Raw genomic sequence first — 20,390 nt, 5'->3', positions numbered from 1 at the left:
TTTCCTTAATTTTGGGTCAGTCACAGTGGTTATTTCTCTCTCTCTCTCTCTCTCTCTCTCTCTCTCTCTCTCTCTCTCTCTCTCTCTCTCTCTCTCTCTCTCTCTCTCTCTCTCTCTCTCTCTCTCTCTCTCTCTCTCTCTCTCTCTCTCTCTCTCTCTGTCAATACTCCTCTTTCTTCCCACTATCTCCTCTGTCTCTCATCTCTGTCTCTCCTTCATCAGAAAGGGCATGGATGACGTGTGCAGCAGGGTGTTTTGTTTAGCTCAGCCCGCAAATGCAGATGACTGTTCGTGGCCAGGTGGCCAGGTGGCCAGGTGGCCACTTAGGTGACAATGACGCTGTGAGCTGTGGCGATGGCTCTCACAGATACAGCTGACCTTCAGACTCTATCTCCTCCACACAGATAACAGCCTATCGCTACCACACAAACGTTGGGGGAACGTAAGTGGAACTAACATTCCTTCAATGTTTCCAAGGTCTACGAGCCCCATTGTTGTGTTGGATTTTGGAGGTTGACGGAGAGGACACTTCATTTCAATCAGGGTGACATTTTAACCATGTTAAATTGTGGAGATTCAGATATGTATTGTTCACTGTCTATTACGATACACTTTGAAATGTTGTCTGCGGCCATTGAATTCCGGCCTTAGGCTCTGTTACCACATTTGGGCTGTCAACCAGCTCTTGAGTCTGCCGCAGTCCACTCCATTCACCTAACCTGAATGGAGAATCAATGGACTCTAAGGCAAACAGTGTCGATAACTGTCTTCCACACACAGATGTTTGATAATGCTTCACACTGTCGTCTCTTCACATTATCTTCCCAAGCAGCTGGAGTGTACACACACACACACATTCGCGCACATACACACAAACACACACACACAGCGACTAGCAAGGCTTGACAAGGACTGAAACTGCCTGGACCTTGGCTCAATCTCAACTGGTCACATCAATACAGTTGCACACTTCCTCCTCAATCTGGATTTCTCTCAGGGGAATCCATATGGCAGGAGTGTGCAGTGGGAGGGAAAGTGTGCACATAACAGATTGGTATTTGGCCCCACTCTTTTCCTCTCATACTCTTTTTTTATGTTTTATCACATTTTCCAATAATAAAACAAATCATACAGATATATTCTCATGTTCACAATTCACTTGCTCCAGCCTGCTGAGGGCCGTTTGTGTTGTGCCAAACAAGCCCAGAGCCATTTCTATGACTCATAACTGAATGTTGTTTGTAGAACTGTTCCTATAAGAGTTGTTATGAAGAAAGAGCCCGTGGGAGACAGACAGGGCTAAGAAAGAGAGAACCGGTAATGATCGCTCTGTCATTATCTTACCCTTTTGTTTGACTCTCTCCATCCACAAACACAGGTGCTTCCACACACACCACACACTCCACACACACCACACACTCCATGGCAGTAAGAGAGATGGGAGGAAAGGGATGACAGGTGATGAATGACATGGTCGAGCTAGGAGAAGTAGAGACGCAGAGTAGGGGAAGAAAGAGTGGTAGAGAGAAAAATAAAATAAGAAAATATTGTTTTTAATGCATGTCTGCGCATTGTGATCCTAAATCTGTGTTGGTTGATTTCATTTTATTTGGGATCGAGACCGTCTCTATTATCTTCTGGCTTTATTGATTTAGTCTTTAAGGCTCTGACTTTGGGATGGTGCTATCAACCATACCCATATAGATTAGCTGCCCTAAGGCTAAAATGTATGTAGTAAGGAGTGGGTGTTTTCCAAGCCTACAGACCATATTGTCTCCATTGTCTTGCTGCTCTGTAAGCAATAAAAATGGCACTGAATATATACTGTTGAAGGGGTTGTGTGTGTGTGTGTGTGTGTGTGTGTGTGTGTGTGTGTGTGTGTGTGTGTTGCCTACTTGCTTGAGGTACAGTATCTGTGTTGCCTACTGCAGTATGCCAACAAATCTAGTGCACATTATCAAGAACGAAGCCTGAATATCAGACCTTCCATAGAAAGGTAACGGTTCTGATGCCTCTGTTGGTTGGAGCATGGTGCTAGAAACACCAGGGTTGTGGGTTCGATTCCAACACGAGCCACATATGCTGTAATTCGATTAGGATAAAAGTGTCTGCTCCAATGACCATGAATTGCCTTAGCAGTAGCACAGTGCAATCCATTCCACAGAACTCTATTCTGATCTATTCCAGAGAAAGCCAGTTATTGCGACACTGAGAAGCTTGCTGATGTCCCCCTTGGAGAGTGACACGTTGACACATGTCTTCTCGGCTGACTCAGAGTCTCCACTGAGCCTGTACAGGACAGTCATTTCCTGTGGTAGGGGCTCTTTAGCGGTAGCGGCTCCACAAACAGACGTCATTCTACACATCATTAGACTTGGGCTTTCCCTTCCCATGCACCTCTCTGTGACACTCTGGCTCCATGGACTTTGATATTTGAGCCAGGGTTGTTCACTTTCATTTGTTTGGGTGTATTTCATTTGGTGGTGTTGGGGATGGGTGAGTTTCATTTTGTTTGTGTCTATGGTGATTGGTCTATGACTCCCAATCGGAGGTAACGAGTGTCAGCTGTCGGCTCGTTATCTCTGATTGGGAGCCATATATATTCTGTGTGTTTTCTCCTTTGTTTTGTGGGTTATTGTTTCCGTGTTCCAGGTTCAGTATTTTTGTCTGTTGGACTTCACTATCGTCTTTTGTTGTTTTTCCGTGGTTGCTTTAATTAATAAAGTCATCATGTTCACTCGCAACGCTGCGCATTGGTCTCCTCCTTCAGACGATCGTGACAGAATAACCCACCACAAGTGGACCAAGCGGCGTAACAAGCGGCAACAGGACCTACCTACACAGGATGTATGGACGCCTCCAAAAGATTCATGGACATGGGAGGAGATACGGGCTGGAAAGGGTCCTTGGGCACAACCGGAGGAATATCACCGCCCTCGTGAAGAGCTGGAGGCAGCTGCAGCCGAGAGGAGGTGGTATGAGGAGGAATATCACCGCCCTCGTGAAGAGCTGGAGGCAGCTGCAGCCGAGAGGAGGTGGTATGAAGAGGAAGCGCGGAGTCGAGGCTGGAAGCCCGTGGTTACTCCCCAAAACATTTTTGGGGGGGGGCACATGGCTTGGGCGCCTGGGCAGCAGGAGGCTGCCACAGGGAGAGCTGGAGAGAAGGCTATCGGATTACGGGAGCCATTGGCGAGTAGAGGGAGGGAAGTTGTTGTGGCACGGCATGAGAGACTGAAGTGTGTTACCAGTCCGGTCCGGCCCGTTCCTGATCCCCAGTTAAGGCCAGTGGTGTGTGTTCCCGGTACGGACCGGCCTGTTCCTGCTCCAAGCACGTATCCTACGGGGTGCGTCACCAGCCCAGCCCGGCCTGTTCCTTCAGAGCCGTCCGCCAGACCGGAGCCGCTAGAGCCTTCCGCCAGACAGAATCATACACCTGCTATGGAATCAGCAGGAGCCGACGCAGCCTATGCTGGACTGGAGGCTCGGGTTCGTGACGGGCAGGAGCGGCTCATGCGGATGGGAGCCGCCCTGCTGGAGGTGATGACTGCAATCCGAGGCTGGGGTCCGCCTCCACCGCTAGCCGCCCAGCCAGCACCATCAGCCAGCCATGAGCAGCCAGACCCGTCAGCCAGCCATGAGCAGCCAGATCCGTCAGCCAGCCATGAGCAGCCAGATCCGTCAACCAGCCATGAGCAGCCAGATCCGTCAGCCAGCCACGAGCAGCCAGATCCGTCAGCCAGCCACGAGCAGCCAGATCCGTCAGCCAGCCGCGAGCAGCCAGATCCGTCAGCCAGCCATGAGCAGCCAGATCCGTCAGCCAGCCATGAGCAGCCAGACCCGTCAGCCAGCCGCGAGCAGCCAGATCCGTCAGCCAGCCATGAGCAGCCAGATCCGTCAGCCAGCCATGAGCAGCCAGACCCGTCAGCCAGCCATGAGCAGCCAGATCCGTCAGCCAGCCATGAGCAGCCAGATCCGTCAGCTAGCCATGAGCAGCCAGATCCGTCAGCCAGCCATGAGCAGCCAGATCCGTCAGCCAGCCATGAGCAGCCAGATCCGTTAGCCAGCCATGAGCCGTCCAGCCAGGATCCGCCAGAGCCGTCCAGCCAGGATCCGCCAGAGCCGTCCAGCCAGGATCCGCCAGAGCCGTCCAGCCAGGATCCGCCAGAGCCAGCCAGCCGGGATCCGCCAGAGCCGTCCAGCCGGGATCCGCCAGAGTCGTCCAGCCTGGTACTGCCCCTTAGTCCGGTACTGCCCCTTAGCCCGGTGCTGCTCCTTAGCCCGGTGCTGCCCCTTAGCCCGGTGCTGCCCCTTAGTCCGGTGCTGCCCCTGAGGCCGGTGCTGCCCTTAGTCCGGTGCTGCCCCTTAGCCCGGTGCTGCCCCTAGCCCGGGTGCTGTCCCTTAGCCCGGTGCTGCCCCTTATCCCGGTGCTGCCCCTTATCCCGGTGCTGCCCCTTAGGCCGATGCTGCCCCTTAGTCCGGTGTTGCCCCTTAGTCCAGGTGGGGTTAGTTGGAGGGTGGTCATTGGGAGGAGGCTACCGAAGCAGGTTGTGACTGTGGTGGGGTGGGGATCACGACCGGGGCCAGAGCCGCCACCGTGGACAGACGCCCACCCAGACCCTCCCCTAGTCCTGATGTTGGTGCGCCCGGAGTTCGCACCTTTAGGGGGTACTGTGACACTCTGGCTCCATGGACTTTGATATTTGAGCCAGGGTTGTTCACTTTCATTTGTTTGGGTGTATTTCATTTGGTGGTGTTGGGGATGGGTGAGTTTCATTTTGTTTGTGTCTATGGTGATTGGTCTATGACTCCCAATCGGAGGTAACGAGTGTCAGCTGTCGGCTCGTTATCTCTGATTGGGAGCCATATATATTCTGTGTGTTTTCTCCTTTGTTTTGTGGGTTATTGTTTCCGTGTTCCAGGTTCAGTATTTTTGTCTGTTGGACTTCACTATCGTCTTTTGTTGTTTTTCCGTGGTTGCTTTAATTAATAAAGTCATCATGTTCACTCGCAACGCTGCGCATTGGTCTCCTCCTTCAGACGATCGTGACACTCTCTGTAGACACAACCTGATTGGAGCTGGGGAAAAAAAACACAATTAGGTGACGGCAATAGGGCAGAGTGTAAGTTGATCTTTTTTTGTAACACTTTACATTAAAGTGTGCAGTACTTTGTAAAGGGTTTATTGTAGTTTCTCTTCCCTCCTCTTCTTCTTCCTCCTCCTCCTCCATTTTACATAGTACCCTCCTCCGTCCAAAACGAGAGGGTGGTTTGGACACAAAAATAGACAAAGCTTCAGAAATATTCCTTGTATGTTTTTAAATGTCGTTTTTCTTGCTTACACAGCAATCAGTGGATTTACTATAACTTCACATAGACATCGGTGTCACCCTTCTTCAGTGTGTGTAACATGTTCCTAAAACGTCAGCGGGTTATAGCATCTCCTCCTCCTCCTCCTCTGAAGCCTGTTTTCCTGTGTAAATTCTATCAGGCTATGCTCTTAGTGAGTGTTCTGCTAAAGCAAACAGGTGTTGCTAGGTAGAGGTGGAAACCATGTCAGATCTGCTCCTGTCCTGTTTGCTCACAGCCAGGTGACAAGATGAGAATAAGCCTAGCCGCCCCTGAGAGGGCAAGTCTTCACATCCTGCCTCATCACTCTTGGCTCAATGTGTAGATTTAGTAAACAGTTTTATTTCCAAATTTCTATTATGTCTTAGATGTCCATTATTCGCTTCAAATAAATCTGTTTTGTATACTGACTGTCTGTATTGGGCTATAATTTCAATTCTCTCTTAAATTTAGGTTGTTTGTTTGTGGTCAATATACACTGAACAAAAATATAAATGCAACATATGTTGGTCCCATGTTTCATGAGCTGAAATAAAAGATCCCAGACATTTTCCATACGCACAAAAAGCTAATTCTGTGCACAAATGTGTTTTACGTCCCTGTTAGTGAGCATTTTTCCTTTGCCAAGATAATACATCCACCTGACAGGTGTGGCATATATGAAGAAGCTGATTAAACAGCATGATCATTACACAGGTGCACCTTGTGCTGGAGACAATAAAAGGCCACTCTAAAATGTGCGGTTTTGTCACACAACACAATGCCACAGATGTCTCAGGATTTGAGGGAGCGTGCAATTTGAATGGTGACTGCAGGAATGTCCACCAGAGAATTTGGTAGTACAGTGGATATAAAAAGTCTACACACCCCTGTTAAAATGCCAGGTTTTTGTGATGTAAAAGAATGAGACAAAGATAAATCATGTCAGAACTTTTTCCACCTTTAATGTGACCTATAACGTGAACAATTCAATTGAAAAACAAACTGAAATCTTTGAGGAAAAAAAAAATCAAAAAAAAAAAATCACAATAACCTGGTTGCATAAGTGTGCATACCCTTAAACTAATACTTTGTTGAAGCACCTTTTGATTTTATTACAGCACTCAGTCTTTTTGGGTAGGAGTCTATTAGCGTGGCAATACATCTTGACGTGGCAATATTTGCCCACTCTTCTTTGCAAAAGCGCTCCAAATCTGTCAGATTGCGAGGACATCTCCTGTGCACAGCCCTCTTCAGATCACCCCAGAGATGTTCAATTGGATTCAGGTCTGGGCTCTGGCTGGGCCATTCCAAAACGTTAATCTTCTTCTGGTGAAGCAATGCTTTTGTGGATTTGGATGTGTGCTTTGGGTCGTTGTCGTGCTGAAAGGTGAACTTCCTCTTCATCTTCAGCTTTCTAACGGACACCTGAAGGTTTTGTGCCAAAATTGCCTGGTATTTGGAACTGTTCATAATTCCCTCCACCCTGACTAAGGCCCTGGTTCCAGCTGAAGAAAAACAGCCCCAAAGCATGATGCTGCCACCACCATGCTTCACTGTGGGTATGGTGTTCTTTGGGTGATGTGCAGTGTTGTTTTTGCGCCAAACATACCTTTTGGAATTATGGCCAAAAAGTTCAACCTTGGTTTCATCAGACCATAACACATTTTCCGACGTGCTTTTGGGGGACTTTATGTTTGTTTTTGCAAACTTCAGCCGGGCTTGGATGTTTTTCTTTGTAAGAAAATACTTCCGTCTTGACACCCTACCCCATAGCCCATTCATATGAAGAATACGGGAGATTGTTGTCACATGTAGCACACAGCCAGTACTTGCCAGAAATTTCTGCAGTTCCTTTAATGTTGCTGTAGGCCTCCTGGAAGCCTCCCTGACCAGTTTTCTCCTCGTCTTTTCCGAAATTTTGGAGGGACGTCCAGTTCATGGTAATGTCTCTGTTGTGCCATATTTTCTCCACTTGATGATGACTGTCTTCACTGTGTTCCATGGTATATGTAATGCTTTGGAAATTATTTTGTACCCTTCTTCTGACTGATATCTTTCAACAATGAGATCCCTCTGATGCTTTGGAAGCTCTCTGCGGACCATGGCTTTTCCTCTGAGATGCAACTAAGAAAATGTCAGGAAAATCCTACTAGATCAGCTGAACTTTATTTGTGATTAATCAGAGTCACTTTAAATGATGGCAGGTGTGTAATGACTTCTATTTAACATGAGTTTGAATGTGATTGGTTAATTCTGAACACAGCCACATTCCCACTTATGCAACCAGGTTATTGTAAGGTTTTTATTTTTCATTTTTCCCCCTCAAAGATTTCAGTTTGTTTTTCAATTGAATTGTTCACATTATAGGTCACATTAACAGTGGGAAAAGTTCTGACATGATTTATCTTTGTCTCTGTCTTTTACATCACAAAAACCTGGCATTTTAACAGGGGTGTGTAGACTTTTTATATCCACTGTACGTCCAACCGGCCTCACAACCGGAGACCACGTGTAACCACACCAGCCCATCACCTGCGGGATCGTCTGAGACCAGCCACCCGGACAGCTGATGAAACCAAAAGATTTCTGCACAAACTGTCAGAAGCCGTCTCAGTGAATCTCATCTGCGTGCTCGTCGTCCTCAATAGGGTCTTGACCTGACTGCAGTTCAGCGTCGTAACCGACTTCACTCGGCAAATGCTCACCTTCGATGGCCACTGGCATGCTGGAGAAGTGTGCTCTTCACGGATGAATCCCGATTTCAAATGTACCGGGCGAGCGGTTTGATGATGTCAGCGTTGTGAACAGAGTGCCCCATGGTGACGGTAGGGTTATGGTATGGGCAGGCATAAGCTACAGACAACGAATACAATTGCATTTTATTGATGAAAATTTGAATGCATAGAGATACCTTGACGAGATCCTGAGGCCCATTGTCGTGCCATTCATCCGCCGCCATCACCTCAGGTTTCAACATGATAATGCACGGCCCCATGTTGTAAGGATCTGAAAATGTCCCAGTTCTTCCATGGCCTGCATGCTCACCAGTCACCCATTGAGCATGTTTGGGATGCTCTGGATCGATGTGTATGACAGCTTGTTCCAGTTCCCGCCAATATCCACCAACTTCGCACAGTCATTGAAGAGGAGTGGGACAACATTCCACAGGCTACAATCAACAGCCTGATCAACTCTATGCGAAGAAAATGTGTCACGCTGCATGAGGCAAATGGTGGTCACACCAGATACTGACTGGTTTTCTGATCCACGCCCCTACCTTTTTTTGAAGGTATCTGTGACCAACAGATGCATATCTGTATTCACAGTCATGTATCTGGTGTGCCTATTGCAGCATTTATTTACATTTTCCCGGGAAGCCCAATCCCCTCACAATGATCTCAAACTGTGTTTTTAATACACAATAGAATTAAACACAGACTACTCATTGCTAATCAGGAAACGCTCGAGTATGTTGTGCTGGACTGTCATTACAATTGCTTCACAGGAAGCTGGTCAAATTAAGTTTGTAGAGTGGCTAGCCACTGAATGGCTCTGAATGCACTGTGCATGCAGTCACTTTTGTAGCTAATAAGTGCTCTCAAATCGTTTGCTGATGTCGACAGCAAATGAGAGTTATATTCCTAATATAGCCAACTTAGCAAGCTAACATTGCCTACATTTAGAGAAAACCAGTTATATTAAGTGGCTAGCTAGCGAGCGTTTGCAACGTTTGGTGGTCAATGAGACTGAGCAATAGGTAGCTAACCAATGATGTACTGTATATTATCCCTGGTTTGCTGACGCTATGTATTGTCCATTGAGAGGCTTTGAAGCCACCGGTCGGCCACATTGGTACTCCCCAATAGGAATGAATGGAATTCTACAGCATTTCAATTAAATGTTTCAAGGGCAAAATTACATGCATTTAAGTATTTTTGTTGTTGTAGTGGGAACAATAACATTAGGCATCTCTAAAAATGTTAATATATATTAACTTTTTATGTTTAGCTCACATAATATAATTTAAAAGTATGCATGAAGGTGTATGTAATAGAATAAATGTGGCAAAAACGAATGTAGACATTAATAAATGCATTTCTACAGCTTCAAACTTATATTTTACAATAGTGGGGGAGTACCAAGATCTAGGCACGTTGGTTTCAACACAACGCCCCTATCAGTCATCTAGTGTATACAGTTGAAGTCGGAAGTTTACATAAACCTTAGCCAAATATATTTAAACTCAGTTTTATGAGCTTTTATTTCTTTCATCACATTCCCAGTGGGTCAGAAGTTTACATACACTCAATTAGTATTTGGTAGCATTGCCTTTAAATTATTTAACTAGGGTCAAACGTTTCGGGTAGCCTTCCACAAGCTTCCCACAATAAGTTGGGTGAATTTTGGTCCATTCCTCCTGGCAGAGCTGGTGTAACTGAGTCAGGTTTGTAGGCCTCCTTGCTCGCACACGCTTTTTCAGGTCAGGGCTTTGTGATGGCCACTCCAATACCTTGACTTTGTTGTCCTTAAGCCATTTTGCCACAACTTTGGAAGTATGCTTGGGGTCATTGTCCATTTGGAAGACCTATTTGCAACCAAGCTTTAACTTCCTGACTGATGTCTTGAGATGTTGCTTCAATATATCCACATAATGTTCCTTCCTCATGATGCCATCTATTTTGTGAAGTGCACCAGTCCCTCCTGCAGCAAAGCACCCCCACAGCATGATGCTGCCACCCCTGTGCTTCACGGTTGGGATGGTGTTCTTCGGCTTGCAAAGTCCCCCTTTTTCCTCCAAACATAATGATGGTCATTATTGCCAAACAGTTCTATTTTTGTTTCATCAGACCAGAGGACATTTCTCCAAAAAGTACGATCTTTGTCCCCATGTTCAGTTGCAAACCGTAGTCTGGCTTTTTTATGGCGGTTTTGGAGCAGTGGCTTCTTCCTTGCTGAGCGGCCTTTCAGGTTATGTCGATATAGGACTCGTTTTACTGTGGACATAGCTACTTGTGTACCTGTTTCCTCCAGCATCTTCACAAGGTCCTTTGCTGTTGTTCTGGGATTGATTTCCACTTTTCGCACCAAAGTACGTTCATCTCTAGGAGGCAGAACGCGTCTCCTTCCAGAGCGGTATGACAGCTTCATGGTCCCATGGTGTTTATACTTGCATACTATTGTTTGTACAGATGAATGTGGTACTTTCAGGCGTTTGGAAATTGCTCCCAAGGATGAACCAGACTTGTGGAGGTCTACACATTTTTTTCTGAGGTCTTGGCTGATTTCTTTTGATTTTCCCATGATGTCAAGCAAAGTGGCACTCAGTTTGAAGGTTGCCTTGAAATACATCCACAGGTACACCTCCAATTGACTCAAATGATGTCAATTAGCCTATCAGAAGCTTCTAAAGCCATGACATAATTTTCTGGAATTTACCAAGCTGTCTAAAGGCACAGTCTACTTAGTGTATGTAAACTTCTGATCCACTGGAATTGTTATATAGTGAATTATAAGTGAAATAATCTGTCTGTAAACAATTGTTGGAAAAATGACTTGTGTAATGCACAAAGTAGATGTCCTAACCAACATGCCAAAACTATAGTTTGTTAACAAGGAATTTGTGGAGTGATTAAAAAAAGTATTAATGACTCCAATCTAAGTGTATGTAAACTTCCGACTTCAACTGTATATACATCATGAAGCTAACCAGTTGAGCTAGCAAACAATGTAAGAAAATTATAATTTCGATTGGAATAATACTCCATTAACAGGCTCTGCATTTCAGGAATCACAGTGGCAAGTACCCCTGGTGCACTATTCAATTATTTAGCCAAATAAACAATACACATTTTAAGAAAAGTCAAAAAATGTCCCACTGCCCTCAGTGGCTTTCATGCCTTTCAAATGTGAGCTTGTCCGAACAGTGTGTCAGACTCGACAGTTGCTATCCAGTGGAGCGCTGTGATTGGTTGCCCAAAATTCCGGGATGGGGCTTACCGAAGGGTCAATTGATTTAGCTGCTCGAGAAGGCAAGATAACTCTTCTCAAACACAGCGCAATAGCATGTCAAAGAAGGGAAACACAACATCAAAAAGGACACTTTGTTTTACAGTTTTTCTCCATTGGTTTGGCTCATTTCTTGAAACAGAAATTACATTCTCAAAACTACATGGACAAACCTCCAAACCACTTGGCAACTGTTCACAACAGAATTGAATTTCTCATTCATTTCATCAAATTGCAAATGTCTAAGTACATGTCTCAATGTCTCAGTACATCTTTGCAAATGATTAAGTACAGGTAGCCTACATTTAGCACAATTTCCAAGTGAATAGATCTTGTTGATCTAAACTGATTGTTGATTCTCAGTCTAATGGTTGTTCGCTCCAAAACGTGTCAGCGTCATTTCATTGTATAAGTCATCACATGCACAATAGTCTGTTCAATTGTCAAAATTAGTCAAGAACATAATACCATGAATACCATATATGAATCCCTTGGAACATTTGATAAATTTATTACAGCAATTGACAGTCAGGTGAAACTAGAACTTGACTAACGAAGGAGGAGTTTCACACATCTCAGATGACCAATCAAACAGTATGTTTAGTTACCTGACAGGTGCTGTCCATGACTGTGAATGCTGCCAAACATGTATGTAAAGAGCTTGACCATGCAGGACCAGTACAATTTCTGAACATGGAGGCACCTGGCCAAGTAAATGAACAAGGGCAACTGCCTGCTCGAGGAAGAGGAAGAAGAAGAAGAGGAGGAGGAGGAGTAAGGGTGCGTGGTGGTGGAATAGGGGGAAGAGGCCGAGGAGCACGAAGACACCATGCTGTCCCGGATGAAATTCGGGCCACAATTATAGACCATGTCATCAACCATGGCCTCACAATGGCGGAGGCAGGTCGCCGAGTGCAGCCTAATGTGCCTCGCTCAACAGTCTCCTCCATCATCCAAACCTTTCGCAGGGAAAACAGGTATGTAGTCAGTCAATGATGGAATTATATGTTGTATAGGACAGGACACTGTGCATAGAGCAAGAAATATATTTATTTACATATTTACCTATTCATTTAGTGTGTGTGTGTGATAGGCCTACAGTAATATCTTACCTCAATGGGATGTTATGATACTAAAAATGACAAGAAAAACATTGGAGAAAATAAACTATGGAATAGTTTATTTTCTACAGTATTGATGATACAGTTTACAGTAGTATTCCAGTCACTGTGCAGTGATGCATTAGAATTGTGGTAAAGTTACTGTAAGTAAAACAACAATACAATTACATAGGTAACTCATTCTGTAAGGAATACATAAGGTATACATTACGAATGGAGTGTTGTCCTTTGACTTCTATATCTAGGATTGGACGACAACCTTGCACAGGTGGCAGAGGAAAACTTCTCAATGAACAACAAGAACAAGAGATCTGTAACATGGTGATGGCAAATAATGCCATCACATTGAGACAGATCCGTGCTGCAATCCTACAAGACAATGCCATATTCCAAAATGTCAACTCTATAAGCATCTCCACAATAGACCGGATATTGAAGAAGCATCAGATGACAATGAAGCAAATTTACAGGGTACCATTTGAGAGGAACTCTGATAGAGTGAAAGAGCTGCGGTACCAGTATGTACATGTAAGTCAGTTACTGGTTGTCCATCATTATAACATTTTTACAATTAAGCAGTGGTTCCCAAACTTTTTTGGCTTCAGTACCCACTTTACCTGATTTGTGTATCCAGGTAATCCAGGTATGGAAGTATTTGATTTATCTGACTTCAACATTTCGCCTAAAAACTGCAGCTTACTGTATGATGCAATTATCATTATAATCCTTATTTTGAAGAATATAACATACAATAAGAAAAGGGGTCAAAGAGCTGCAATTAGTGCCTCCCATGTAAATCTATCTAATACTGTGGGTTTTACTGTAACATTTCAGTAAGTCTAGTCATTGATGATTTCCCCCCTCCCCTTTCTGTCAAATACCCCCTGTAGTACCTCTGCATAGGGGTACATGTACCCCAGGTTTGGAACCACTGGAGTAGTGGCCAGTAGTATATTGAACTTGTGGAGAACATAGAACATTCCTATGTAATTGTCTGTAACTGTAGTGTATGACTCTTCTGTATGACTGATTTGATGTTTTCTTTTTTACGCTATTGTAGAGAATAATGGCATTGGAAGGAAACGAGACCCATCACATCCTCGTGTTTGTGGATGAAGCTGGCTTCAACCTGGCCAAGGGCCGAAGACGTGGCCGTAATATTGTTGGCCACCGGGCCATGGTGGATGTCCCAGGCCAGCGAGGGGGCAATATAACTATGTGTGCTGCCATATCGGAGAATGGTGTGGCCACTCACATCCCCAGTCTTGGCCCATACAATACACAGAAGCTCCTCATCTTCTTGGACCGCCTTCATGTTGATTTGATCCCTGAAAATGAGAGCGGTCTCGTGAGGGCCTCACCTACCACAATATGTCATTGTATGGGACAATGTGAATTTCCACCGTGGCCCGCTCATCAGGGCCTGGTTCACTACTCATCCAAGGATGGTCATGGTGTTCCTACCACCTTACTCTCCTTTCCTCAATCCTATTGAGGAGTATTTCTCCGCTTGGAGGTGGAGAGTGTATGAGCATCGGGCTCAAGATCAGAGGTCCCTGCTCCATGCAATGGACGCTGCGTGTGAGGATATTACAGGAGATCAGTGTAGGGGATGGTTGCGACATGCACGCCGTTTCTTCCCTCGTTGCATCGCAAGGGAGAATATACGCTGTGATGTGGACGAGAATCTGTGGCCAGACAGACAGCAGCGTGTGGATGGCCAGGAGGGTGAGGACAGCGACCAGTGAAGAACTGTTAGTTGTGAAACTCCAGCTTTATTTACAGCACTGTAGGCTGCATATAATTTTCATTGTTTTTTGTTTGTGTGTTTATATTACAGTATATTATGCTGTATACATTTTCTTTTACTCTGATGTATGGAAGTTACTTTATGTGTGTGAATGATAATGGTTACAATTTCCTTGGCAGTATGAGTGCAATGTGTGATGTCAAACCTTGGAGGCTACTCTTACCCTAAAATCCTATTTATTTTTTTTCAGTTTTATACACAATTGTATTCTGTTAGCTAGACAAAAAACAGTACAGTAACCATTGTCAATGAAGGACTGGGCTAAGACTGAAAGGTGGACATGAGGGATATTTCAATGGTCCTCTGCCATAGTGACAAAACATCTAAACATTTTGACTTGCAGTGCTTACACAATGCCAAAGGGACGAAGCATTTTGGGGGCACTGACTGTTTAAATGAGAAGGAAATTTAGTTTTGACACATGCGTGAACTGTTTTGGGGAGAGGTATGAGCTTTTGCAGGTGAACCATGGTGTTGTGCCGAACCATCCACGTTATTTTGGCTAAAGCACCAAGAGTGTTGAGAACGTCCGGTCTGTTTCAAGAAATGAGCCAAAGCAATTGAGAAGGATCTTTGCCATTTTCGTGGCACTGACTCCTTATATGGGAAAGGAATTTAGTTTTGAAGCATGAGTGAACAGTTTTAGGAGAGATCTGAGCTTTTGCAAGTGAGCTATAGTGTTGTGCTGAACTGTAAGACTGTTTTGCCAAATGATCTTAGAGTTTTGAGAATGTAATTTCTGTTTCAAGAAATGAGCCAAACCAATGGAGAAAAACTGTAATACAACCAAGTGACTTTGTTGCTATGCTCATCAAAGCCAACCTGGACTCAGGGGTAGACGTAAATTAGTAAATAAAAGTATATCCGGAACATTCCAATTAGTATGATGTGTTACGTTTCGTATGGTATGTATTAATTTGTGGATGTCCATCATCCATTTCGTATGATATGTTACGAATGAAAATGTGTATGATATATGTTAAGAATTGCAATTCGTACAATATGTCACAAATTGCAATTCGTACAATATGTTATGAATTTCAAAATGTATGATATGTTACGAATTCCAATTTATTGTGGCTAACATTAACTAGGTGGCTAGGTGGCTAATGTTAGCTAGCGGTTAGGGTTAGGGGTTAAGGTTAGGGTTAAGGTTAGGGTTAGGAGTTATGTTAAAGGGTTATGTTTAGGGTTAGGAGAAGGGTTAGCAAAGTATCTCAAAAGTAGTAAGTAGTAGCAAAATTGCTAATAAGCTAAAATGCTAAAGTTTTCTGTGATGAGATTCGAACACACAACCTTTAGGTTGCTAGATGTTCGCGTTATATATATTTTGCCTTAAGTAACCTTCTGTCTTATATAACCATACCAAACATAACTTATCATACTAATTTACGTTTACTATGTTACGTCTAGTCTATGAGACCAAACTGTCAAAGCGCTCAACACACTCCTTGCTTTGATGGGAGGGCATGGAATTAGCATTAATTATGTGTGAGAACACGTTTTAAGTGGGCCGGATTTTGATTAAACCAATTTTCGCCATTGTGGCTGGATGATGCATTGTGACATTAGTGTAGATGGTTTAGGTTATGCCTATTTATGAGTTAATTTGAGCCCTTAAAGGTCCTGAACAGTCATTCTGAAAAGTACTTTTTCTCTCATGGCTAACTACCAGGAAGTTTGAAAAGACAGGGCGGGGAGCTTATATTCATGAGCTTGCCTTGACTGACAGCTCTGTGAAATGCCTATGTCAAGCAACTTGGATGCACTGAGCAGTGTTGCAGTAAATTAATCTCAAGCAAATTTAGTGATGCACAAAGCAACTCAAACATTTAAATTGCATCAATGATATACTTTTATTTATTTATATATGTATAGTCTCCTGTAGCTCAGTTGGTAGAGCATGGCGCTTGCAACGCCAGGGTTGTGGGTTTGTTTCCCACGGGGGGCCAGTATGAAAAATGTATGCACTCACTAACTGTAAGTCGCTCTGGATAAGAGCGTCTGCTAAATATGTAAAATATACATCTCCCGTTTGGTATGTCTCTTGTGATGCGGTGTCAGAGTTTTGAACGACCCTTCCCCCCTTCTGTTCCATGCTAGCTGAAGACCTAGCTAGCCAGTAACTATCTAACACCAGACACAGATGAAAGGGGAAATATATAGTATCTTTGCCATAGACGAATAGGGTAAACTTTTTATTATATTTTCTGACACCCTACAGTCACATTTTGGCACCAGTAGAGTAGCTATCTAGCTGTATAAACCACACCCCTCTGCAAACACACCTTCTCCAATGTTGTTTACAAGGTGGTACTTATTTAAATTAGGTAAGAGAATACCATGCTACCATTGTTGTGTTAAAATTAGAGTTAAGGTGATGTCACATTGTCCCCTTAATAATGAATCGAAGTGTTTGACATGGGGGAGGGGACAAGTAACTTTATGATCAAATTTGATCAATATAGAAGCAACAGTCATTTTCATACTTTGGTCATCATACTTTGATCTGGTTTCCTTCAAATATCATCCAATGTCATGAAAAACATGATTTTGACTGTTCATATCCTTTAACTCCAATGTCTCTTCTCATTATAATAGCTTTACGATCCTCGCAAATGTTGCTGTAACTACAGCCACAAATGCTCTTATGTAGCCTATTATCTGTGTTTATCGTTGAATAAAATGAAAGAAAAACGTATTTGTAACTGTTTAACAATGGTGGGAATTCTTACATCAATATATGCCAATTCCAAATAACATACCCTACTTAGTCTAACAAATATTAATAGACTACTTAGGCTACTTCGTTAGCCTATTCTAATCATATGTCTCGGCTATATAATAGGCATGTGCCAAATTTTTTAATGAAGTATCATAAACATAGGCCTAGTATTACGTTGTATGCCCTTTAAGCCCTACGCCCTATTATACAGGCTGTTATACACTGAGTATACACAATCCACAATCCATGTCTCAATTGTCTCAAGGCTTAAAAATCCTTCCTTAACCTGTCTCCTCCCCTTCATCTATACTGATTGTAGTGGATGTAACAAGTAACATCAATAAGGGATCATAGCTTTCACCTGGATTCACCTGGTCAGTCTGTCATGGAAAGAGCAGGTGTTCTTAAAGTTTTGTATACTCAGTGTATAAAGATTATAATATATGACCTAAATTCAAAGCACACAGTAAATATCTATTTCAATCATCCACGTTTTTCCCCGATAATAATTTGCCCAACTGAAACCACTTGCTTGCTTTAATCTTGTCCTCACCCAAAGAGCTATCCAATGCCGTGGTGCTGAAACAGCGTCTACACTCCCGTGACGTGCGCTGCACAAATGCGTCACCACAGTGAGGGGGGCATGTAACAGATACACTTGAAGACAATTGGCAATCTAAGGTACTGAAATGAAGTCGTGCCATTATCTTACACATCTCAAAGACCTACAATATACTGCAATGCTGGCATGATTTGTCACACATAGGCTAATAGTCAATCCCCATTCAAGTAGTGTGGTCTCTAAAAGACTAGTGCCTATATTAGCTCTTGCATTTTCCTTACACAATAACAACAACAAATCATAGAGATAACGCAGTAATAACATAATCATTAAGTTTGGGCGTGCTTCAGATGATGGTCTACTTAGCTGATGTAGGCTATGCGTTAGACTCTGCACAGACATGTTTGGTGCACATACATTACTATTATAGTAACCTAGTATTAATTATTATACTCCTGCTAGCTTGAATAAAAAAATTGAGGGTTATTTTTAGATATAACTTTCCCCTCTGACGCTCCTTCTCCCCGCCTGTCTCTCTCCGGACTCGAGCATAGACTCTATCCCAGCTATAGACTCGTTGACGTCAGAGAGCCTTTGTAATTTGACGTGTAAACATTCTCGTCCCCTTCCACTGTTTACCCTCCGCTTGCTTTCCTTGATGGTTCAATAAGGCAATAACGCCGTGAGAGGTCCTCTCATTCCCACCCAGCACTTTGAAGGAAAAAAGACACGAACTAAGTGGAACCAACAGAAATTGATTTATTTAATATTACTTACATTTTCGATTTGAATTGTTGTCTTGCATGCTTTCTAAGAGCATCAATCTAGTCGTATTTTCTCTGAGATGGAAATGAGATGTCGCCCAACAACCGTAATGTGGTGTGCTTTTGCCGTTCTCTTCTCCATCGCTCGTTCCGTGGATGCTTCATTCGGGGACAGACAGTATCTCAACGAATGGGCGGTGGAGATTCCAGGAGGACCGGACGCCGCCAGGTCCATCGCCAAAGAACTGGACTACAGACTAGTCCGCCAGGTAGGTTAGCGCCACAGTAACGCCCCGAGACCACGTTTATCCTCGAGTAGTATTGGAACTGTGTACTTCTCTCTTTACACTATCTTTCTGTGTTAGATTTGGCTCAGGGGATGTCCTTGTCTCGGTATCAGTAGCCTATTCAGCTTTGTTTTTTAAATTATTCATTTGGTTGTATAATACATAGCTGTTGAAAGCTGATGGAGGGCGCCACGGCAGCCTTGTTGCTGATGTTGTAGCCTACACAGCATCCTTACTGAACTTCTGCTTCAGCCAAGATTTAAAACACAACAACTATAGTGATTGGTGTATTCTGTCAATCATCTTCATAATTCTGGTCAGAGTGAGCAGGGAAATTCAATTGTGTAACCTATGAAATTTCCATTATTGGCTTTTTTACTTTATAATAAGTGAATTGATATCATCAATCAAAAACAAATAATTTAGTCTATCAGTATATTTGGGCAAAAGATGGGGATCCAATCCATATTTTAAGACTTGTTCCTTTAAACAAGTTCATTTTGTACTGTATACAATAGTCCCCTTCTGTAAATATGTCTATCCTCAATGTTGTAATTGTCTACCCTGTCCAGAACAATAGGCCTATACACCCCCTGATGAGCTCTCTCTAGTCTACTCAGAGGAACCTAGCTCTCTGACTACACAGGTCAACAACCTGTGTTTCCATTCAGTCAAAGGGATGGGTATGATGCCATATCAGCATCATCAATATAATAGGCCTGAACTGTGGCTTAGAATAACATATAGGTTAGGCCTAAATTATTTATGCAATTTCAGTTCTTTTCTTTTCCCCCTTTTTTTTTACACAGAAAATCAGGTGTTTCTATGTCCAACGGTTTTGTTATATTTCAGTCTTCTGTGATGTATATAAAGTGTAATATTGGGATGCAAACTCAAAATTGAATACATTTCAACTCTATATTTGACATGGTACCTGTGGCTTCTTTTTTTTAAGCCCATAACCATTTGTGTGAGGTATATACTTTTCTTTCAAAGTAGATCTGTTTAAGAATACCAAGAAACACTCTGTGTGACCCTGATTTAAAAGGTTTTTAAAAATTACTGTATTATCTGTGATTGATTCATTATTTGCAAATTTGCACAATTTGTGTGATATTGTGACAAACACCTGTATATTCAGTGGGTTCAGCTATGTTAACCTTGCTTTCTCAGGAAATTGCTGAACAAGGCCTGCTGTAAATACAGTCAGGTCCAATATTATTTGCACCCTTTATAAAGATGAGCAAAAAAGACTGTATAAAATATATAATACAAATACTGATCTATATTGTATTTTTAAAAAAGTGAAAATTATATTATTGTATACTAATACAATTGCTCAGAGAAAGAGATTTTGTTTAACGAGTAATTTAAAAAAATCTCCAAAAGATTATTGGCAACCATATTTTCAATACTCCAGCACAATCTCCTTGCGGGGATAACAACACTGAGCCTTTTTCTAAAAGGTTTTATGAGATTGGAGAACACATTGGGAGGGATCTTAGACCATTCCTCCATACAGAATCTTTCCAGATCCTTGATATCCTTAATATGCTCACAGGTTTTCAATGAGGTTCAAGTCCGGAGACTGAAATGGCCATTGCAAAATGTTGCGGTCAATTAACAATTTTTGTGGATTTTAATGTGTGCTTGAGGTTATTGTCTTACTGGAAAATCCACTTTCCGGCCAAGTTTCAGCCTCTTGGCAGAAGCAACCAGGGTTTTGGCTAAATGTCCTGGTGCTTGGTAAAGTTCATCATGCCAAGTAAAGTGCCAATGTTGTTTAG

At 43.1% G+C, this 20,390-nt stretch overlaps 1 protein-coding gene across 1 annotated transcript in view; it reads left to right on the top strand.

Moving 5' to 3' along the window:
• The first annotated feature begins 18,166 nt into the window (after positions 1-18,166).
• LOC121575510 (neuroendocrine convertase 1-like) overlaps positions 18,167-20,390 on the top strand; it is a 37,482-nt gene continuing 35,258 nt past the window's right edge. The window contains exon 1 of the mRNA XM_041888638.2: positions 18,167-18,585. Within this exon, the coding sequence (XP_041744572.1) occupies positions 18,397-18,585 (189 nt within the window). The 5' untranslated portion in view covers positions 18,167-18,396. The remainder of the gene's footprint in view (positions 18,586-20,390) is intronic.

Source organism: Coregonus clupeaformis, chromosome 10 (genome assembly GCF_020615455.1).
Source record: "Coregonus clupeaformis isolate EN_2021a chromosome 10, ASM2061545v1, whole genome shotgun sequence".
In the NCBI taxonomy this organism is placed as follows: domain Eukaryota; kingdom Metazoa; phylum Chordata; class Actinopteri; order Salmoniformes; family Salmonidae; genus Coregonus; species Coregonus clupeaformis.
The sequence above is the reverse complement of the archived record's forward strand: the minus strand, read 5'-3'. Positions and strand labels throughout refer to the sequence as shown.